The sequence below is a fragment of the Rana temporaria genome, chromosome 6 (genome assembly GCF_905171775.1).
Source record: "Rana temporaria chromosome 6, aRanTem1.1, whole genome shotgun sequence".
NCBI classification, from domain to species: domain Eukaryota; kingdom Metazoa; phylum Chordata; class Amphibia; order Anura; family Ranidae; genus Rana; species Rana temporaria.
The window spans coordinates 167,385,742-167,409,977 of record NC_053494.1 but is presented as its reverse complement, the minus strand read 5'-3'; the positions used below and the strand labels follow the sequence as shown (position 1 = coordinate 167,409,977).

The 24,236-nt window shown below is 47.8% G+C and overlaps 2 protein-coding genes across 8 annotated transcripts in view; one reads left to right on the top strand and one right to left on the bottom strand.

Annotated features, from left to right (window-relative positions):
• Positions 1 to 694: 694 nt before the first annotated feature.
• Positions 695 to 6,951, bottom strand: LOC120942689 (TLR adapter interacting with SLC15A4 on the lysosome-like). The gene is made up of 2 exons (XM_040355622.1): positions 6,837 to 6,951; positions 695 to 1,893 (listed from the first exon to the last, which is right to left on the bottom strand). Exon 2 carries the CDS (start codon positions 1,866 to 1,868, stop codon positions 1,050 to 1,052), a length of 819 nt encoding a protein of 272 aa, XP_040211556.1. The 5' UTR covers positions 1,869 to 1,893; positions 6,837 to 6,951; the 3' UTR covers positions 695 to 1,049.
• Positions 6,952 to 14,962: 8,011 nt separating this feature from the next.
• Positions 14,963 to 24,236, top strand: part of DYNC1I2 (dynein cytoplasmic 1 intermediate chain 2) — a 172,193-nt gene continuing 162,919 nt past the window's right edge. For 4 of the 7 annotated variants that reach the window (XM_040357761.1, XM_040357763.1, XM_040357759.1 and 1 more), the window contains exon 1: positions 14,965 to 15,118. The gene's annotated coding sequence lies outside the window, so the exon portion shown is untranslated. Of the gene's footprint in view, positions 15,119 to 24,236 lie in introns of all 7 variants that reach the window. The other 3 variants (XM_040357757.1, XM_040357760.1, XM_040357762.1) reach the window with 3 other exon arrangements.

Below are 24,236 nucleotides of genomic sequence, written 5' to 3'. Positions count from 1 at the left end.
TCGGTCCCCCCCCCAAAAAAAAGTAGAACATACTGCATTTTTTTCCTGCACTGGACTATACTGAAACGGGGTAAAAGGCATCAATAATGCACCAGAATGCACTGAAATGCATCGAAAAAGCACTTAACCCCAATATAATGCAAACTGGGGATGCTTTAAAAAAATAAAGTAAAAAAAGTGTACCGGGAATGCATCTGTAAACGCATCAAAAACGTGCATCCAGAAATGTATCTTTCGTATGTTTTGATCCAGCCCCATAGCAGTAGTAAACCGCAGCCAGGCCCATCACTACAGGACAGGCAAACCAAACAATTGCTTGGGGCCCCCGAGCTGGCCTGGGGCCCCCAACTTCCCCTTCCCAGGCTGTAGCGTGGCCGAGCTCCTCTTCCTTCCACCTGGAGTCCTGTCAGTCTGACCGGGTACCACGCGTGGTACAGGAAATTCAGTTTCCTGTTCCCGGCCGGACTGACAGGAAGTGCACACTGAGTCCGGCCGGGAAGACAGGAAACTGAATCTCCTGTACCACGCGCGGTACCTGGCACTATCTGATAGGGGACTGGGGAAGAGGCAGGGGGAAGAGGAGCTCGGCCACGCTACAGCGGCAGACTACAGGGAAGAACGGGATGTAAGAATAGAAAAAAAAATTAGTGTAGCGTTAACGTAGGCTTTGCATGCGGGGGGGGGGGGGGTGCTTGGGGGCCCCCATTTTGCTTGGGGCCCCCAAATTCCTTCAAACGGCCCTGACCGCAGCATTGGGGGGGTATCCCCTGCAAGGCATGGCATACTAGCGTTACACAGCACAGAATATGTACAGTAAATGTTCATTGAGTTCATTGTGCAGCTTTAGATTATATTTGCTGTGGTTAAGGAGTTCCCCCTGATGTTCAGGTCTTTATGTCCTGGTTGATGACTATGTGAAGCTGCTTGAGAAGGTGCAGAGGTCCTTCTACACCCTTCTAAGGGAAAGGTTTTTGAATTAATCCAGTTCTGACCTCTAGTCACAATGCCACCAGGGCATTACCCTTTACTGTGTGCAAAATGGCTTTTTTTTAAGGGCGGAGCTTTTTTGACAAAGTGCTGGATCTCTTCTTGTTGTCTTGACCAGAGATGTGGAGGATGGGGGTAACAAACTCTGAGCTGGTGGCACTGCACAGGTACTGCAGAATGGCCTCTCTGGCCCTCGCCTGGTCCATGTTCTGCTCCTGGGAAACCATCAGACTCATCTGGTTGAGGTTGGCCATGAGGACGTACGGCCACCTGGGGTTGGGAGAACCGTTGGTCAGCAGAGTCTCCTCAAAGCATTGTTTGTAGAGCTCCTGCATCTTTTTCTCCAGGAAGCCATTGAGGACAGAGTTGGAAAAGGGGGAAGATTGTAAGACATTGCCGTCCTCGCTGTTTAGAACACCTTCTTCTGGAGGTCCTTCCAGGAGGTCAGTAGGAGGACTACTGCTGTCAATGTCCACTGAGAGCAACACTGGGCCATCCTCGCACTCCAGGACACAGCCAGAGTCCTTCTTCTTCAGGATGTGGTCTCCTCCAATGTGAAGGTCTGGATAATTTTTGTAGAGGCTTGCATAGTTGCTGGACCAGGAGGTGTACAAGTCCAGACTACCGCTAGTGGCCACCGCATCTCTGCTGGGAATGGTCAAGGCTTGGGATGAAGACACAGCAGAATTCCATTTATGGCAGTGACGCTCCTCCTCATGGCCCCCAGTGGATGTCACCTTACAGCAATGGTGTTCCTCTGCATGGTGCACATTGTTATGGGGACGACTCCGGGAAATCTTATTGTGTGCTTCATCCTGCCCAGAGATACCGTCCATCTCCTTCTCAAACATGACGGTACAAAGGAACGCCTCCGAAAACATTCTGATGACTTAAGAGTTGTTTCACCTAGAAAACAATAACAATTCATAAATCTACTAAGATAGACAGGCTTAGACTAAATTTGTCAAAATAAACAAGTAGGACATACAGTATAAGTAGGACTAAACAATAAAGCACTCGCATATCAATGCGAGTTTCCCCATAGAAGTCAATGGAAACTAAGATAATTTGTTCCGCATTGACTTCTATGGCATGCAATACCGCATGTGGCCAGAGGTGGGGGGGCGCCGGAGAGCCTCAGAAATACTCTGGGACAGCTCGGCTGATCTCAGAAACCCTTGGGTACTGAGTATTTCCGAGTATTTTTGCGTGATTCTGAGTGGTTCCAAGTGTCACCGACGCCGCCGCACCTCTGGCCAAATGCGGTACTGCACATCCCATTAGCTTGAATTGTTTTTGAATTGAATTGACCTTACACTCGTGATGCACCATGATTTTCAGAACAGTCCAGAAAGTAGGCTGTACCGAATATAGATTATTATTTTTTTTTTTAATGACTCATCTCACTGCCACTGCTTAGCATGCTAAGAAACATTTGTCTGCTGGAAAAAGTCCGGTCGGCCGGGAATCCGGTCCGGTCGGCTGTACACACGACCAAACATGTCTGCTGAAACTGGTCAGCGGACCAGTTTCAGCAGACATGTTCGGTCGTGTGTACGAGGCCTTACTGTTAGGCTTAGGCCCTGTACACACGATCAGACAAAACCGATGAAAACGGACTGAAGCTCAGTTTCATCGGTCCAAACCGACCGTGTGTGGGCCCCATCGGTCAGTTATCCTTCGGTCTAAAAATGTAGAACTTGCTTTAAAATTGAACCGATGGACCGCTAACCGATAGGTCAAAACCGATGGTTAGTACGCAAAAGCATTGGTTCCAAACCCGCGCATGCTCAGAATCAAGTCGACACATGCTTGGAAGCATTGAACTTCATTTTTCTCTGCACGTCGTTGTGTTTTACGTCACCGCGTTGGACTCGATCGGTTTTTGAGCTGATGGTGTGTAGGCACATCAGACCATCAGTCTGCTTCATCGGTTAACCTCGGACCTTTCTCATCGGATGGACCGACCGTGTGTACGCGGCCTAAGTGTTACCATTAGGATTAGTGTTAGGCTTAGTGTTAACATTAGGGTTAGCACTAGGATTATTTTTTAGGTTGAAATTCAATCTGTGGATGGCCCTGCAAGCACCACCTGGCTCAAAAGATTTCTGTACAGAATAAGTCAGAAATTCTTCTACAAAACAGTTCTGATTTCGCTCATTCCTGATAATGAGATAAAACAAATATGATTTCTAGAATTCTAGAAGCTGAAGCTTTAAACAAAAGAAAAAAAAGAAAAAGAAAAGACAAATCAGATCCTGTGCCCCTCTATAATTAGCCCCAGGATCGTTTTCAGTAGAGCAGCTAGTAGTTTATCATAGTAATCCTTTAATGTTATCGTCATCCTGAGGATTCCTGGACATGCTGGGCCTTGTAGTGCTCCAGCACTAACAGATGCCACTTCCCCATGGTCCCATAACAAAGGCTCTGTGTCAGTTTACAATGTTCCTCTTTTTATCACAGAGACTTTCCCGGTAGTCACATGACGGACAGGACAATGACTATTGGCTGGTGGGATATAATGGAGGACGGTCACGCTGCATCTCTGTGTCACTGCATCAAATTACATTGTGGTTGGAATAACGCGGTCCATGAACACAGGAAATGAAAGCAGACTGCATATTGTAGGTTCATTATAGGATATAAACTGATGATGTCATTCCAATCACATGAATACCGAGGAGGAAAATCAAGAGATTATATTTCCCCAAAATAAAATTGAGAGATTTTACTTCCCCAAAATCTATAGTGGTCAATGACAAGTGATTTGCAATAAGCGCCCAATAAAAGATACGTAGGGATCATTCAGATGGGCATTCAGAGAGCCGTCCTCGTTGCTGAGCTGCTTTTTGCTGCGCATGCAGCTACCTTGGAGTTAATAATTTTTTTTTTTACTAGTAATGGCGGCGATCAGCGATTTTTTTCGTGACTGCGACATTATGGCGGACACATCGGACAATTTTGACACATTTTTGGTTAAGGAGATATTTGCAAAAAAGCTGGCGCTGATGTCTACAGCGCACTCGCGCCGTAGACAACGGCACAGGCACACTGAGCGCGGCAGCTCTTAAATGAGAGCCTGCCGGAAAGTGACGGAAATGTGCACATGCGCGGGGATCGTGCCGTTCCTCGTGCATGCGCGGGAATGACATCATCGCCGCTCCGGCCAGTCACAGCGCCGGAGCGGCGATACCCGGAAGTCACTCCGGGTATCATGGCGGCAATGTAGGACGTGTCCGAGGACCGCTGCGGGGGCTTCGATCTAAAGTAAGTAATTGATAATGAGCTAGTATGCTAGTCATACTAGCTCATTATGCATTTGCCTCACAGGTTTTTTTTTTTTTTTATTTGGGGTATACAACCGCTTTAAGGTGTTTTTTGGTGGTCACTGACAGCCAAAAACAAAAGTAAAATAAGAAATTTAAATCGACAGCACACAAAAAAAATTATCAGTTCTAAAAGAGAAAGGAAAAAAAACACAATTACAAGCTGAAGGTCATCAGTAGCTGTGCAAAGCCAAATTAGAAGGCAAAGACAGCATTAGGATACAGGTGGAGGTCAGCAACAGGCAAGCAGCAAAGTACAGGAACATAAGACAGAAGCAGTGTCAGAATAAAGACCGAGGTCAGCAACAGGTGGGCAGTGGGGTATAGCAGATCACTTAACTGTCCCTGATTTCAAGGGACTGTCGCTGATTTGGAAGGAAAAAAAACACTTGTGGGTTTAACTAATCTTTTTTTTGTACAATTCTCCTTTAAGTGGGTGTGGCAGGGGTGTGTCCTATGCCTATATACTTTTGTTAATAGGTGTCCCTCATTCCCATCTCAAAAAGTTGATAGCTATTGGTATAGAAACATAAGACAGAGGCAGTGTCAGGATACAGACCAAGGTCAGCAACAGGTAAGCAACAAGGAGGGCCATCTTAATAGCATCATGGGCCCCTGGGCAAAGTAATGCACTGAGGCCCCTACCAACCTTCCCCAATTTACACACCTACTTTCAAGAAAATAAAGTATAAATAGTTGATAGAATTAAACATATATTCATTAGTACTTTCAATAAAATCGATTTTACAAAAGGAAAACATTCCAGAAATCAAAGACTAGTCAACACAAAGAGCACAGTACAGGGATCAGGAGGACACAATACTGGGATCAGGTGGACAAAATACTGGGATCAGGAGGACACAATACTGGGATCAGGAGGACACAATACTGGGATCAGGAGGACACAATACTGGGATCAGGAGGACACAATACTGGGATCAGGAGGACACAGTACTGGGATCAGGAGGACACAATACTGGGATCAGGAGGACACAATACTGGGATCAGGAGGACACAGTACAGGGAGCAGGAGGACACAATACTGGGATCAGAAGGACACAATACTGGGATCAGGAGGACACAATACTGGGATCAGGAGGACACAGTACAGGGAGCAGAAGGACACAATACTGGGATCAGGAGGACACAGTACAGGGAGCAGGAGGACACAATACTGGGATCAGAAGGACACAATACTGGGATCAGAAGGACACAATACTGGGATCAGGAGGACACAATACTGGGATCAGGAGGACACAATACTGGGATCAGGAGGACACAATACTGGGATCAGGAGGACACAGTACAGGGAGCAGAAGGACACAATACTGGGATCAGGAGGACACAGTACAGGGAGCAGGAGGACACAGTACAGGGAGCAGGAGGACACAATACTGGGATCAGGAGGACACAGTACAGGGAGCAGGAGGACACAATACTGGGATCAGGAGGACACAGTACAGGGAGCAGGAGGACACAATACTGGGATCGGGAGGACACAATACTGGGATCAGGAGGACACAGTACAGGGAGCAGAAGGACACAATACTGGGATCAGGAGGACACAGTATAGGTTCTGGGACGCTTCCCGGGACACGACCATATCAGGACAGTTTAGCAAAAAGCATGACTGTCACAGCAAATCCAGGACAGTTGGCAAGTATGATGTAATGCAAGATTATTGTGGGGCCCCATGTACCTGGGGCCCCTGGGCAGTGCCCAGGAGTGCCCTTGCGTTAAGCCAGGAAATGAGACGGGCTCTATCTGACCTGAAGCTTCTAATGCACATTGTGAGAAGCTCACAGTGTGAAGCAAAATCAGAGTAAGCCATTTCAATACAGGAGAGAAGCGTGTATAGACTGTAGGGAAGGTTGGAGGTCAGATATGATTGAACCCCAAATGGGAAAAGTACAGATTTACCTTAAACACCAAGCTAACCCTGACCTTATGAGTGATGAATACAGTGCCTATACTACTCATTTACTAAGCTCTGGAGCAACTGCTCTTGCAGAGTGAAACTTCTCTTTGCAAAGTGCACAGGCTATTTGCCTTTAGTAAATCAACCCCTTTATTACAGATAATCTTTTAAATCTACTTGTTCTTTTAAAACAAGCTTGAAAATTTTACATGACAAGATTGTGTCCGCACTCTAGATTCAGTTAGCGCATTTCGTGCATTTCCAGCTTCTTCAGGACTGAATAATCGAACTGCTTATTTTATATCGGTGAATAAGATGGCAGTGCGAACACTGGTGAAGATTTTACTCATAAATGTATTTTTCTACAAAAAATGTATAGTGCTGCAGAAGCCAGGAGTGGTGGAACTCTCCAACAACAATCCTCAGCAATTCCCATTCGGTAACAGTAATCCTCCCCCACTCTCCTCGCTGTACACACAAGGTTTCTGCACTGGGTATTGGAGTCTATCATCAGCAGCTGATTTCACTATCACCTTCCCCAGACTACAGAAGTCTACAATGTAATATTCTGCATTAGAAGTCGAAATTAGTAGAAGGATTCTTACCCCCTCATAGCGGTGGACTATACCGGTGGTGGAGTGTCAGGACCGGCATGGCGTGGCATTCAGTGGGCTCGCAGTGCAGGCTGTGACTTTGCTCTGAGGCTTCGATGGCTCTTCTCGTTTTTCCAGCTGTGAGGAGAAAAGAGAAGTGTTGAGGCAATTTCCTCTTTCACAAGACCAGACAGAAGGAAAAATTAAATCAGTAACTTCATCAAACCGACAACTTACCAAATATAGGAAAATCACTGGGCCACAAGGAAAAACGTAGTTCTAATGACGCCAGAAGAAATGCATCACCTAGTAACCCATCCATGGGAGTGCTGCACCTAGTGACCCATCCATGGGAGTGCAGCACCTAGTGACCCATCCATGGGAGTGCAACGCCTAGTGACCCATCCATGGGAGTGCAGCACCTAGTGACCCATCCATGGGAGTGCAGCACCTAGTGACCCATCCATTGGAGTGCAGCACCTAGTGACCCATCCATTGGAGTGCAGCACCTAGTAACCCATTCATGGGAGTGCAGCAACTAGTAACCCATCCATGGGAGTGCAGCACCTAGTGACCCATCCATGGGAGTGCAGCACCTAGTGACCCATCCATGGGAGTGCAGCACCTAGTGACCCATCCATGGGAGTGCAGCACCTAGTGACCCATCCATAGGAGTGCAGAAACTAGTGACCCATCCATGGGAGTGCAGCACCTAGTAACCCATCCATGGGAGTGCAGCACCTAGTGACCCATCCATGGGAGTGCAGCACCTAGTAACCCATCCATGGGAGTACAGCACCTAGTAACCCATCCATGGGAGTGCAGCACCTAGTGACCCATCCATGGGAGTGCAGAAACTAGTAACCCATCCATGAGAGTGCAGCACCTAGTGACCCATCCATGGGAGTGCAGCACCTAGTAACCCATCCATGGGAGTGCAGCACCTAGTAACCCATCCATGGGAGTGCAACACCTAGTGACCCATCCATGGGAGTGCAGCACCTAGTAACCCATCCATGGGAGTGCAGCAACTAGTAACCCATCCATGGGAGTGCAGCAACTAGTAACCCATCCATGGGAGTGCAGCACCTAGTAACCCATCCATGGGAGTGCAGAAACTATTAACCCATCCATGGGAATGCAGCACCTAGTAACCCATCCATGGGAGTGCAGAAACTATTAACCCATTCATGGGAGTGCAGCACCTAGTGACCCATCCATGGGAGTGCAGCAACTAGTAACCCATCCATGGGAGTGCAGCAACTAGTAACCCATCCATGGGAGTGCAGAAACTAGTGACCCATCCATGGGAGTGCAGCAACTAGTAACCCATCCATGGGAGTCCTGCACCTAGTGACCCATCCATGGGAGTGCAGCACATAGTGACCCATCCATGGGAGTCCTGCACCTAGTGACCCATCCATGGGAGTGCAGAAACTAGTAACCCATCCATGGGAGTGCAACACCTAGTGACCCATCCATGGGAGTGCAGCACCTAGTGACCCATCCATGGGAGTGCAGCATCTAGTAACCCATCCATGGGAGTGCAGAAACTATTAACCCATCCATGGGAGTCCTGCACCTAGTGACCCATCCATGGGAGTGCAGCACCTAGTGACCCATCCATGGGAGTGCAGCACCTAGTGACCCATCCATGGGAGTGCAGAAACTAGTGACCCATCCATGGGAGTGCAGCACCTAGTGACCCATCCATGGGAGTGCAGAAACTAGTGACCCATCCATGGGAGTGCAACGCCTAGTGACCCATCCATGGGAGTGCAGAAACTAGTGACCCATCCATGGGAGTGCAACACCTAGTGACCCATCCATGGGAGTGCACCACCTAGTGACCCATTCATGGGAGTGCAGAAACTAGTGACCCATCCATGGGAGTGCAGCACCTAGTAACCCATCCATGGGAGTGCAGAAACTAGTTACCCATCCATGGGAGTGCAGCAACTAGTAACCCATCCATGGGAGTGCAGAAACTAGTGACCCATCCATGGGAGTGCAGTACCTAGTAACCCATCCATGGGAGTGCAGCAACTAGTAACCCATCCATGGGAGTGCAGAAACTAGTGACCCATCCATGGGAGTGCAGAAACTAGTGACCCATCCATGGGAGTGCAGCAACTAGTAACCCATCCATGGGAGTGCAGAAACTAGTGACCCATCCACGGGAGTGCAGCACCTAGTGACCCATCCATGGGAGTGCAGCACCTAGTGACCCATCCATAGGAGTGCAGCACCTAGTGACCCATCCATGGGAGTGCAGCAACTAGTAACCCATCCATGGGAGTGCAGCACCTAGTAACCCATCCATGGGAGTGCAGCACCTAGTGACCCATCCATGGGAGTGCAGCAACTAGTAACCCATCCATGGGAGTGCAGCACCTAGTGACCCATCCATGGGAGTGCAGAAACTAGTGACCCATCCATGGGAGTGCAGCAACTAGTAACCCATCCATGGGAGTGCAGAAACTAGTAACCCATCCATGGGAGTGCAGCACCTAGTAACCCATCCATGGGAGTGCAGAAACTAGTGACCCATCCATGGGAGTGCAGAAACTAGTGACCCATCCATGGGAGTGCAGTACCTAGTAACCCATCCATGGGAGTGCAGAAACTAGTAACCCATCCATGGGAGTGCAGCACCTAGTAACCCATCCATGGGAGTGCAGAAACTAGTGACCCATCCATGGGAGTGCAGCACCTAGTAACCCATCCATGGGAGTGCAGAAACTAGTAACCCATCCATGGGAGTGCAGCACCTAGTGACCCATCCATTGGAGTGCACCACCTAGTGACCCATTCATGGGAGTGCAGAAACTAGTGACCCATCCATGGGAGTGCAGTACCTAGTGACCCATCCATGGGAGTGCAGAAACTAGTGACCCATCCATGGGAGTGCAGAAACTAGTAACCCATCCATGGGAGTGCAGCACCTAGTAACCCATCCATGGGAGTGCAGAAACTAGTGACCCATCCATGGGAGTGCAGCAACTAGTAACCCATCCATGGGAGTGCAGAAACTAGTGACCCATCCATGGGAGTGCAGTACCTAGTAACCCATCCATGGGAGTGCAGCAACTAGTAACCCATCCATGGGAGTGCAGCACCTAGTAACCCATCCATGGGAGTGCAGCATCTAGTAACCCATCCATGGGAGTGCAGAAACTATTAACCCATTCATGGGAGTGCAGCAACTAGTAACCCATCCATGGGAGTGCAGCACCTAATAACCCATTCATGGGAGTGCTGCACCTAGTAACCCATCCATGGGAGTGCAGCACCTAGTAACCCATTCATGGGAGTGCAGCAACTAGTAACCCATCCATGGGAGTGCAGCACCTAGTAACCCATTCATGGGAGTGCAGCACTTAGTAACCCATCCATGGGAGTGCAGCACCTAGTGATCCATCCATGGGAATGCAGCACCTAGTAACCCATCCATGGGAATGCAGAACCTAGTAACCCATCCATGGGAGTGCAGCACCTAGTAACCCATCCATGGGAATGCAGCAACTAGTAACCCATCCATGGGAGTGCAGCACCTAGTAACCCATTCATGGGAGTGCAGCACTTAGTAACCCATCAATGGGAGTGCAGCACCTAGTGATCCATCCATGGGAATGCAGCAACTAGTAACCCATCCATGGGATTGCAGCACCTAGTAACCCATCCATGGGAGTGCAGCACCTAGTGATCCATCCATGGGAATGCAGAACCTAGTAACCCATCCATGGGAATGCAGAACCTAGTAACCCATCCATGGGAGTGCAGCACCTAGTGATACATCCATGGGAATGCAGAACCTTTTGACCTCGTCGGCCTGTTGCTGTGGGAGGGACTTTATCTGGAAAGTGATGTTCGGAGAGTCAACTTAGAACATCTGATCGGATGTTTTGGGGTAGGTCGTTCTGGAATATCAGGGCAGTGGTGATTTCCTCCTGGTAGCCAAGGAAGGGTAGGTGGTTTTGGGTGGACTTGCGATAAATAATATATAAATTGTATACGGCCAAATTAAAAAAATAAATTGCTACTTTTTTGTACCAATGGTACGTCCGCCTTGTGGCAAGGTAGGGTTCCAACATTTGGTCGTTAAAGTCGACCTCCCCCATGAACGAATTGTAGTCCTGGAATTGTTGTGGATGGAAGACAGCATATACACATCTCTTCTGTCCTTCCACTTCACTGCCAGAACCTCCTTGTTTCGCAGACTTGCCGATTCTCCTTTTCTCAACCTTTTATTTACAAGACTTTGAGGAAAGCCCTTCCGATTTTTTCTGACGGTGCCACATGCTGGCGTCTGCTTTTGGTGATGGTTGTGGAACAGGGGAAGAGATGTGTAGAAATTATCTACATACAGATGGTAGCCTTTGTGCAGTAGGGGGTTGATGAGTTGCCAAACAACTTTTCCACTTGATCCCAAGTAGTCTGGGCAGTTGGGGGGATGCAGCTGGGTGTCCTTCCCTTCGTAGACCAAGAAGGAATACAGGTACCCTGTGGCTCGTTCACATAGTTTGAAAACCTTCACCCCATAGCGGGCCTTTTTGCTGGGGATAAACTGCTTGATTTTAAGTCTGCCACTAAATTTTACAAGGGACTCATCCACACATATGGGTTGGTCCGGGGTAAATAACTGAGGGAATACTTCCGAAAAATAATTTAATAAGGGGCGAATTTTGAAAAGCCTGTCCAAATTTGGGTGATTTTGGGGAAGGCACTGGGTATGATCATTGAAGTGGAGGAACCTCATGATCATAAAGTATCTGGTTCTGGGCATTGTTGCAGAGAAGATTGGCATATGGTAGATGGGGCGTTTTGACCAAAAGGATCGCATTTCATTTTTTTTGTTGAGTCCCATGCAAAATGTGAGGCCTAAACAAAAACTAAACTCCTCCACCGTTAGGTCTCTCCACTCAAAGGGACGGGCATAATAAGATGTTGGGTTATTTGCAATAAATTGTTCGGCATATAGGTTGCACTGGGCCACAATTCTAGATAGCATGTCCTCAGTAAAAATTAAATCAAAAAAATGTATTGGGGAAAAATTCTCTGTGTCCACCTGGACTCCTGGCTGGGCAGTGAAAGGGGGAATGTTGGCTTCTCCTGAATTAGGAGGAAGCCACAAGGGGTTCTGAAGGGCATAGGGAAGGCTGGCATGGGTCCTTGGCCTTTCTTGCCAAGGTACTGCGGTGTTGGTGGATGGCACTTCGGTGCTGGTAGATGGCACTTCGGTGCTGGTGGATGGCACTGCGGTGCTGGTGGATGCCACTGCCTCCTCACCAGAGCGCCTTCGTTTGGCGGGCTGACTATCTTCCCCCTCTGAGCCTGTCACTGTTCCACTACTGTAGACTGGCTCATAGTTTACGTCCGACTCAGAATCCAAATGGGAATCCGAAAAAGAGAGCTCCCCGTTGCTCTCGTCAGGCGTGGAAAGAATTTGATATGCCTCCTCGGTGGAAAAGCAACGTTTTGACATGGTTGCTGGCGGTGGTGATGCGACTTCACAGGTGTGTGGCACATATGTGCACTGAGGTGGCACATATGTGCACTGAGGTGGCACATATGTGCACTGATTGATTGCACAGATGTGCCCTAATGAGGTGGCACAGATGTGCACTGAGGTGGCACAGATGTGCACTGATTGATTGCACAGATGTGCCCTAATGAGGTGTCACAGATGGGCACTGAGGCGGCACAGATGGGCACAGATGGGTACTGAGGTGGAACAGATGGGTACTGATGAGGTGGAACAGATGTACACCGATGAGGCAGCACAGATGTGTACTGATTGCACAGATGTGCCCTGATGAGGTGGCACATATGTGCACTGAGGTGGCACAGATGTGCACTGATTGATTGCACAGATGTGCCCTAATGAGGTGGCACAGATGGGCACTGAGGCGGCACAGATGGGCACTGAGGTGAAACAGATGGGTACTGATGAGGTGGAACAGATGTACACCGATGAGGCAGCACAGATGTGTACTGATTGCACAGATGTGCCTAATGAGGCGGCACAGATGGGTACTGAGGTGACACAGATGGGTACTGATGAGGTGGAACAGATGGGTAATGATGAGGTGGAACAGATGTGCACTGATGAGGTGGCATAGATGTGCACTAATTGAATGCACAGATGTGCACTGATGAGGCGGCACAGATGGCACTGATGAGGCGGCACAGATGGCACTAATGAGGCACTAATAAGGCAGCACAGATGGCACTAATGAGGTGGCACAGGTGGCACTAATGAGGCGGAACAGATGTGCGTTGAGGTGGCACAGACGTGCGTTGAGGCCCTGATTGTTTGCACAGATTGGCACTAATAAGGCGGCACATATGGGCACTAATGAGGCGGCACAGATGGGTACTGAGGTAACACAGATGGGTACTGATGAGGTGGAACAGATGGGTACTGATGAGGTGGAACAGATGTGCACTGATGAGGCGGCACAGATGTGCACTAATTGAATGCACAGATGTGCACTGATGAGGCGGCACAGATGGCACTGATGAGGCAGCACAGATGGCACTAATGAAGCGGCACAGATGGCACTAATGAGGCGGCACAGATGGCACTGAGATGGGTACTGATGAGATGGGTACTGATGTGCACCGATGAGACGGCACAGATGTGCACTGATTGACTGAGGCACAGGTGGGCACTGATGAGGTGGCACAGGTGGGCACTGATACGCACTGATTGCAGATGTGCACTGAGGCGGCAGATGGGCACTGATCACAGGTGGCACAGGTGGGCACAGGTGGTACTGGTGGCACAGGTGGTACTGGTGGCACAGGTAGGCACCAAGTGTTTCCCTGGCACTGATTGGGCACTGGGCACTGATTGGGCCTGATATGTCACTTTGTCACTTTATGTCACTCACTCACTTTGTATCAAACTCACAGATCGCTCTCCCTCCTCACAAGCTTTGTCTGTGTGAGGAGGGAGAGCCGGCAATGAGAGATGATCTCATATGTTTACATTTGAGATCATCTCTCATTGGCCACAACGATCGCGCTTGTAAATAGCCGCTGTGATTGGCTATTTACTGCGATCTGTGATTGGCTGTGACAAGGGAGACGGCCAGCACAGAAGTTCCCCGATGCGCACTCGAGAGCGCGCGCGGGGAACGAGGAAAGGGGAGGCCGTATATAGACAGCCTCCCGGCAATTCAGGTCCACGCTGTAGCCGTATTTCGGCTATAGCGCGGATAGGAAGAGGTTAAACAACATCACCAATCTTGTCTCCAAATATTCCCCAAACCGTCCTCTCCGCTCCTCCAAAAAAACATTTTCAAACTTTTTCAAAAAATTTTCATATATATATTTTTAAAAAAAATTAAAAATAAAAATGTTGAAAAAAAATGTGAACAATTTTTTTGGGGGAAAAAGAATGTGAAATTTTTTTTGGGGAATCTTTTTTTTTTAAAACAATGTCCCTTTTTCCTCCTCATTTTGCTCTGATCTATATAGTTGTATATAAAATACATTATTTATCTTTGAAAAAGTGTTTCCCAGCGCTAAACCTTCCACCCAATTTCTAAATTTCTAAATTGCTGCATTTGTAAATTTCAACAGCCAATAGAATTGGTAAAAAAAGCACTTGTGGGTTTAACTAATCTTTTTTTGTACATCGGCAGGAGTCCGATGCTTACATACCTTTGCTAATTGGCGTCCCTCAATCGCTCAAAAAGTTGGGTGGTATAGTAAAGAGTCATGTAATTTGATCGCGCTATAAGAACCTGTAAACAAAAAAATGAATAAATGTTATTTACATTTTTTTTACTTGCTTCCTTTTTTTTATTCCAAAAAAGTGCAATTACCTATTAACGCTTAAAAATTTTTTTTTTAATGCTGAAAAAAACTGATTAATAATTATAATTTAATGCATTCATTTAATACAGATACAATACACACAATATAAACATTTTGTAAAGAAAATGATGTAAAAACCGTCTTCAGAACTCCCAGACGTTCGCTGAGGTTATTGGCTGCCATGCCGGAGACTTTCACCCATTACATCTTATGACTTGGGATACAACAAAATGGTAGCCATCCTGGAGACACACAGGAAGTGTATCGCTGGACCTCTTGCAGTGAGAGCCCGATCCTGTCACTTCTTGCGGGTGACGTAATTTTCCTTGCGCTGTTTTGGCAGTGTGGTCCCTCCAGCTCTCCGTACATCATCCATCCCGGAGTGTATGTGTCCGGTGGCGGGCGGGGTTCTCAGGGAGTGTGTACGGCGGTGACGTGATTGGAGCCGGTGGGGAGTAGTGAGCCTGGTGAGCTATGGTTTTTCCGGTGTGGGGGCTTGTTGGGAGTGGGGCCTAACGGCTGTCATTGTTCTGGTCCCTGCTCATCCTGATGGGTGGAGGATGGGAGGGAGCCGGTCGGGTGTGACTGAGGCCTTTGCCTGCAGAGAAGAGGACCTGTCATCAATGTGACATTAGATCTATCAGAGGATGTGACCCAGGAGTACTCCATGTCCTTCCCCCTGGGATCATGTCACCCAATGCTGCTCTAATACTAATCATACACCATACAATCTGATTGTACAATCTCCTTACCATCACCTCTGTAGTGCAGGGCCTCTCTGATTGGATAGATAGATGTGTCCTCCTAGTTTTGGTAATTGTGAAAGATTGTATAGTGTATGAGGACACCTTGTACTTATGTTGTGTTCTCTAGGACTGATGAGATCAGACTCTTCCATCCTGAGGAAGGGGGACGAGTCTCTTCCAGTGTCCAGCCTCCTGTACATTGGATGTTCAGCTCCGGAGCAGGAGATCCCGGCGTGGTGGAGGGTACAAGCACACCAATGAGCCCCGTTACCGTCAACCTGTAAGAATCTTTCAGAGGCTGGAATCTGACAGGTCAGGATGAGACATGGAGCTGTACCTTAAAATCCTGACAACATACAAGGCCATTCATTGCTCTGCCCTGAACAACAAAACCGATCTTGTCTCCAAATATCTCCAAACCGTCCTCTCAGCTCCTCCCAACTCTAGTTGTCTTGTCCTCTACTCATCACCAGGACTTGTCCCGAGCCTCTCCCATCCTCTGGAGCTTCCTACCACAATCTGTCCAGCTATCTCCTACTCTGGCCACCCTCAGGCGATACCTGACTTAAAGCGGAGGTTCACCCTAAAACAATTATATACCATTACATCCAGCATACTTCCGACATCTACAGTATGCTGTTTGTTTTTGTTTTGTTTTTTACGTACATACCGTTTTATTGTTATTTTCCCTCCGGGTTCTGGCTCCCGCGGGATTGGGCGTTCCTATTGAGAGGTTAGATGATTGACGTCTGGTGAAAAACTTCCCCTGTTGCAAAAGGCGCATCACCAGTTTTCCGTAACTAGCCGACCTGCGAGTCGGCTCTATATAGCGCCTGCGCAGTCAGCTCTACACGGTGGGCGCAAGCGCCGCATAGAGCCGACTCGCAGGTCGGCTAGTTACGGAAAACTGGTGACGCGCCTTATGCGCCAGGGGAAGTTTTTCACCAGACGTCAATCATCTAACCTCTGAATAGCAACGCCCGCTCCAGCAGGAGCCAGAAGCCGGGGGGAAAATAACAATAAAACGGTATGTACGCAAAAAAAAACAAAAAAAAACAGTATACTGTAGATGTCGGAAGTATGCTGGATGTAATGATATATAGATGTTTTTTAGGGTGAACCTCCGCTTTACCTTAAAGGGGTTGTAAAGGCAGAAGTGTTTTTTAATCTCAAAGCGGAGTTCCATCAATCTGCTTTTTCCCCCAACTCCGGTGCCACATTTGCCACCTTTCAGGGGGGAGGAGGGACCGGGTATCTGTTTTTGACGGGTCCGCTTCCCCACTTCCGGGTGACAGCGCCGTCCCTTGAAAGTTTTGCCCCCTCCTCCTTCCCTTGCCCCCAGGCCAATTAGAAAGCACAGCAGGGAACCGGCTGTGAAGCCGAAAGACTTCATTGCGGGTTCCCTTACAACGAATGGCGATGGCAGCACCCAATCCAAAAATCGTCTGGCATCATGGGCTCTCTGGACAGGTAAGTGTTCTTATATTAAGTCAGCAGGTACAGTATTTGTAGCTGCTGTCTTTTTTATTTTTCCCCCAGGCGGAACACCCCTTTAATACATTTTATGCATTAAGTTAAAGAAACCCTTCTGTGTGCAGCAGACCCCCTTAATACTTACCTGAGCCCGGTCTCTATCCAGCAATGTCCACGAGTCTTTCGGCCATCCAGGCCTCTCCCTCCTGATTGGCTGAGACACAGCAGCGGTGCCAATGGCTCCCACTGCTGTCAGCCAACCAGGAGAGATAGAGGGCGGGGCCAAACTGAAGCTCCGCGTCTGAATGGATACACAGAGCTGCAGCTCCGCTTGGTTGAGCCCATAGCAAGCTGTTTGCTGTGGGGTCACTCAACAGTAGGGAGGGACCCAAGAAGAGGAGGATCTGTGCAAATCCATTGCAACATAGCAGGTAAGTATAAGGTAGTTGGCTATAGACCAGCCACGGCCTTTGGATATCCCAGAAGTCCCAGGACAGGACCAATAGTGACACGACCTTAGCTAATTCATTCGCTCCAATAGCGGGAGTATAAAAAAGAAAAGACGCATATAGCGTAATACCGCTGGGTAACAACATCCCCTTGTGACGAAACGCGTTTGGGAGGCTACGCCAGTGACGTCACCACGCTCGGGAGGAGGGCTCCTGCATGCCGGCCGGCATTTAAACACACGCTGTTTTTATTATCGATTGCTGTAAGTACATTACTTTTTTAATAAATATTTGTTACCCAGCGGTATTACGCTATATGCGTCTTTTCTTTTTTATACTCCCGCTATTGGAGCGAATGAATTAGCTAAGGTCGTGTCACTATTGGTCCTGTTCTGGGATATCCAAAGGCCGTGGCTGGTCTATAGCCAACTGCTCTGATTACTTGCCATCTGGTAAGAGGCTCATTATTCTCGGTGGAGGGATCTCACGATTTGCATGATATGTCACCGGGTGATTGAAAGATCCAGTATTACAACACGAGCAACCTTTAAAGAATTACACTTGTTGATTGTTATATTGGGAGCTTTGCTTATCAATATAAGGACTCTTTTTTTTTTTTTTTTTTGGACTTTTTGTCAACCTTTCTCCTGAAGGAGAAGTTTTTTTCATTCCCACTTACTGGGCGCGGCTTTTTGTTTATTTATGTTGATTGTGTACTTCGCACGATAGCTGCTGCCTTGATATCATTGTGTTGTAGCGCAGTTTTTTTGTTTTTTTAGGTAAGTATAAGGCTTCTTTCACACGAGGTGGACTCCGTCGATACGGGAGATATCTCCACTGATCTCCGCTGAGCCGGCGGATGACAGGTCCCTCTCTGCTCACTGAGCAGGGAGGGGCTTGTCCAGCGCCGCTGTCTCCTATGGAGAGATCTGATAAAAACGGGCAGCATGTCTGTTTTCATCAGATCTCACCCGATTCGATCCGCCATGGACGGGTGGGGACTTATGGCCATCCGTCTGATTTTGGCGGATCGGGTCGGATGTCAGCGGACTTGTCTCCACTGACAACCGATGCTCCATAGGATTGCATGGAGCGGCCGTTCAGGTCCGCCGACAAAACTGACAGGCGGACCTGAACGCTCTGACCATGTGAAAGGGGCCTTACAGGTTACCAGCAGTGGGGTTGGTTGTGTGCTTGTAGCTTTAATTTGCACCTGATCACTGGGATGTCATGTATCAGAGCTAAACATCCAGTGCACTTGGGGCTCCAGACAGAAGAGGAGTTGATGTAAGAAAGGTTGTGATATCAGATGTGAGTGTTAATGGAAGGTGGAATCGGAAGCTGGCTATAGATGGTTTCATTTTGTATGTTCAGCCTGAGGCTGGGTGCACTGTCTTTGGATGCAGCTCACAGCAGGGGTCCGAGGTGTCCCTGTTCTCTGTTCCAGGGATGAATCGGACCCGAATTCAGACCTACAACTCAGCCAAAGGTGCACAGGACCCCTGCGCAGTCTGCTTCGCAGCCACCATGGAGTTGTGTGATCCAGCTCCATAGAGAGCAGGTCACAGTCTCCTGCCATGCGAATTGGATGCGGAGAAAACCACATCGAATTAACATCAGTGTGAACCCAGCCCTAGAGAAAACCTATCACTTTCCCCATCTATGCTAATAGTACAGGTGTAAGATCACAGCTGGAATCGCACAGCAACTGCCAAATTTAATTGCAGGACCGAGCAGTAACTGCATCTTCAGCCAATAATTTTGTACCCAGTTAAGTCGACTTTTAAATCAACTTATGTCAAGTCAGGTGGTGCTTTCAGGGCCACCTACAGCTTGACTCTGTACTGCTGGATTAACGCTAGAGCTGCACAATTAATCGTTAAAAAATCATGATCTTGATTCAACCCCCCCCCCCCCCCCTGACAATCTCCATTGCAGAGTTTGCCGATTCTTTCATATAACAAGTGGAGAGACTTATCAGATGTCAGAAAATATCCCCAAGTTTTTAACAGGAAACATTGTAACTAATGCTTCCTTCTTAGATCAAAGGGATAAACGTGTGTGTGTAAAGAAAAAATCCGGGCAGTCTGCCAAGTTTTTAACAACATGAAACATTGTAACCAACTTCCTTCTTAGATGAAACTTCTGTGTGTAAATGCAGGAAGTTTAACCACTTAAAGCGGAGCTCCACCCTAAAGTGGAACTCACGCTGATCGGAACCCGCCCCCCCTCCGGTGTCACATTTGACACCTTTCAGGTGGGAGGGGGTGCAGATACCTGTCTAAAGACAGGTATTTGCACCCACTTCCGGCCACACGACACGGGCAAAAGACGTGTTTTTCCTGTCTTCCCGTCTGTCCCCCGTTGTGTGCTGGGAACACTTGTCTCCCAGCACACAGCGTGTGAGCCAATCGGCGGGCGCAGCGCGACTCGCGCATGCGCCGTAGGGAACCGGGTAGTGAAGCCGGAGCGCTTCACTTCCTGGTTCCCTCACTGAGGATGGCGGGGGGAGCAGCAGAGAGACGAGCGATCGCTCGTCCTCTGCTGTGGACGGCGCTGGACTCCAGGACAGGTAAGTGTCCTAATATTAAAAGTCAGCAGCTGCAGTATTTGTAGCTGCTGGCTTTTAATATTTTTTTTTTACTGGCACATCCGTTTTAAAGCAGAGCTCCACCAAATTTTTTTTTTTTTAAAGCCAGCAGGTACAAATACTGCAGCTGCTGACTTTTAAAAAAATGGACACTTGCCTGTCCAGCGTGTCCGCGATGTTAGCCGACGAGGCCGAGCAATCGCTTGTCTCTCGGATGCTGCCACCGCCATCCTCGGTGAGGGAATCGGGCAGTGAAGCCTTGCGGCTTCACTGCCCGGTTCCCTACTGCGCATGTGTGAGGAGCGTGGCGCGCTGTCGCTGGTCCCCGCTCTCTCCTGGGACCAGTGTATTTCTCAGGAGACAGCGGACGTGGCATATGCCCGGAAGTGGGTGTAATTACCTGTTTTGGACAGATATCTGCACCCCCTTGAAAGGTGCCAAATGTGACACCGGAGGGGGGAGGGTTTCGAAAAGCAGAAGTTCCATTTTTCTGTGGAACTCCGCTTTAAAGTCTAAATCTTTTTTCTTTTTTTTTACATTTCTTTCTTAAAGCGGAGTTCCAGCCTTTTACTGTTTATTAAAAGTCAGCAGCTACAAAAAGTGTAGCTGCTGACTTTTAATAAACAGACCCTTACCTGCTCCACGGTCCAGCAACGCGGCCGCCCAGAGCTCCGCTCCTCTCACCCCCCCTCTCCGCCAGCGCCTCCATTCATAATGTGGGCTCCCGGCTGTGACAGCTTTCGGCTTCACGGCCGGGCACTCACTGCGCATGCACTGCGCTCTAGGAGTGGACAGGCAATCTGCTGGGATCTGTCACGTGTCTCAGGTGATCGCCTAGAGGGGCAGAGGAGGAGTTACCTAGGCGGTCCCCGGGTGGAAGTAGGAAGTGAGACAGGAAGTCCCACTCCTACTGAAGCCCCCACTCCCCCCCCAAAGAAAATTACATTCCAAATGTAAGGGGGTGAGGAGTGGTTAAAGCGGAAGTTCCACTTTTGGGTGGAACTCCCCTTTAAGGTAAAGTCAATATTTTTTGCTAGAAAATTACTTGGAACCCCCAAACATTATATATATTTTAGCAGAGACCCTAGGGAATAAAAATGGCAATTGCTGCAATATTTTATGTCACACTCTAATTGCCCAGTGGTCTTTCAAATGCAATTTTTTGGGAAAAAATACACTTCATTGAATAAAAAAAACAAAAACGAAACAGAAGTTAGCCCAATTTTTTTTAATGTGAAAGATGATGTTGCACTGGAGAAGAGAAGGGATCACCGCTCCAGGTGGGTCACTATGTAGAGATGGACTGACTCAGGATACCGTGGGTGCTGGCGATGCACTGACCATGCATAAGATACGAAGAAAGAGGATGGATAGCTGCACTCCAATGACCAAACCGTTGTCTTTTATTAAAAAAAACACAGCAAGTACATCACTTCACAAGGTGCAACAAAGGAACAGGTAGATAGCCGACGCGTTTCGCACTGAGCTAGCTCAGTGCGAAACGCGTCGGCTATCTACCTGTTCCTTTGTTGCACCTTGTGAAGTGATGTACTTGCTGTGTTTTTTTTAATAAAAGACAACCGTTTGGTCATTGGAGTGCGGCTATCCATCCTCTTTCTTCGTATCTTATGATGTTGCACTGCAAGAATTGTGAGAGAATCGCGATCTATCTTCTAAGCAAAAAAATCGTGATTCACATTTTAGCCAGAATCGTGCAGCTCTAATTAACGTAGAAGTCCACCCTAACGCTAAAATCTGTAAGGCCGCGTACACACGATCGGTCATAACCGATGAAAACTGACTGAAGGACCGTTTCATCGGTTAACCGATGAAGTTGACTGATGGTCAGATGTGCCTACACACCATCGGTTTAAAAAAACGATCGTGTCTGAACGCGGTGACGTAAAACACACGACGTGCTGAAAAAAACGAAGTTCAATGCTTCCAAGCATGTGTCGACTTGATTCTGAGCATGCGCGGCCTTTTGACCGATGCTTTTGCATACTAACGATCAGTTTTGACCTATCGGTTAGGCGTCCATCGGTTCAATTTTAAAGCAAGTTCTCTTTTTTGTGACGAAGGATAACTGTCCGATGGGGCCCCCATACACGCTCGGTTTGGACCGATGAAACGGTCCTTCAGTCCGTTTTCATCGGTTTGGACCGATCGTGTGTACGCGGCCTAATTCTACTTGCATTCATAATCTATAGCCTCCTACACACGATCAGATTTTCGGACGAACGCTTGTCCGTTTTTTGTTACATGCTAGTCTTATGTCGAAAGTAAAGAAGTTACTCACCGTACGAAAATTCCTATACGACAGAATACAACGTCAGAAGTGACGTAATGTGTTGAATAGTTTTGTATGTATTTTTTCATTTCTGAGCATGCGTAGTCTTGCTCTTAAGATTTTTTTTCGGAGGAATTAAACGAAAATTGGATGTTGAGTTCACATGCGCCAAAAATGTTATATTCTGCACATTCAGCTTTTGTTAGTCGAAAAATCGGGATCGGCTGTCGAAAGCACCATACTAACGATCCAAAAACCGGCAGATCGTTCGGACCAAATTTTACTTCCGATTTTCGTATCGTGTGTACAGGCCTTTAGGCTAACTTATCAAGCCCTGTAAAGTACAGATCGCTCTGAAGCTCAGCGTGGGACTGGACCGTAGCGACTTCAGGAAAGGTATGTATAGCGATTTGTTCTTTACAGGGCTAGATGGGCTAATCATAGATCTCGGATGCCGGTAGATTTTATTGTTGAGGTGTACTTCTACTTTAATGCAGCTTTTTATTTATTTTTTATTTCAGAAACACGCTGCACATAAAATCAATCCGTAAAATTTCAAATAAGCTTTAACATATCATTTTCATTTTTTTTAACGTGTTTGGTAAAGCGGAGTTCCACCCAAAAGTAGATCTTCCACTAATTTTTCTACTCTCCCCTTGCGGTGCCACAATTGGCACCTTCCGGGAGTCCGCGCCATGGCACACAACGTCACTGCAGTGCTCTTCCCTCCCCCTGTCGCCGGGCCAGTAGGAGAGAGGAGCGGAGCCTCGCACATGTGTAGTAGGGTTCCTGGCATGAAGCCGTAAGGCTACATTGCCGGGTTCCCTTACCCACAATGGCGTCGGCAGCACCCAACAGCTGATGGACTCCAGGACAGTTTAGTGTCCAATTATTAAAAGCCAGCAGCTGCTGTATGTGTAGCTGCTGGCTTTTAATATTTTTTTTTTTTTTGGAGGGCGGACCTCCGCTTTAAAAATACTGTTTCCTTAAAGCATGTTATACAGCAGAGTGCTTGTGCTGTGTCATTTGTCCCCCTGTAACACCTGAAATACCTGGCTGATCCTGCCAGTTTCTACCCCCCCCCCCCTCTCTGTGCTGACTCCGATGTATCAGGGCTGCTGAGCTCTGACACCAGTGTCCACATGCATGTCTCCGTCCTCCGCAGCCTACTCTCCTGTGTCTCCCCCCTCCCCTCTCTGAGTGTCGGCTCCCCATCTGCTCTAAAAAATATATTTTTTTCTACATTTACCTCTGATATAGAACAGTAAGCTCTGCAGTGGATGTTGTTTTTTTTTTAAAAATATGCTCTATAATAGCTTATTTTGACTGCCCGCCCATTTCCTCCCCTCCAATTCTCTTCTTCGGCTGACGTCAGTGAGGGTTTCCTAGCACCTCCCCCTGCAACTATCGCATTGGATAGGAGACCAGCGGGCAGTCAGCTGAGTGGCGAATGGCGCTCTGAAGTAAGCTATTATACTGCATATTTTTATAAATGACTTGCACTGTGGAGCTTACTGTTTTATATCAGAGGGAACTGTAGACCTTTTTTTTTGTCTTAGGGCCAGTTCATACCACATGCAGTCAAGTGTGTTTTTTTTCTGCATCAAAAACGCATGGAAAGTAGGTTATATGGTTTTTAAAGGCATAGTTTACATCAGTGCTTTCAGTTCCAGAAAAAAAGTAGAACATGCTGCATTTTACCTGCACTTGACTGTACTGGAAAGCTGTAAAGCGCATAAAAAATGCACTGGAACGGACCAGAACGCACTGGAACACAATTGTCATTATTTAGGGTTAAGAAAAAAGAGGGGTGAAAAAAAGGCATTGGACTGCATCAAAAATGCACCTAGAACGCATCCGGATTGCGTTTCTATGGTGTGACCTGGCCCTAAAAAACGTTAATGCCGCGTACACACGATCGGTCAAACCGATGAGAACGGTCTGATGGACCGTTTTCATCGGTTAACCGATGAAGCTGACTGATGGTCAGTCGTGCCTACACACCATCGGTTAAAAAATCGATCGTGTCAGAACGCT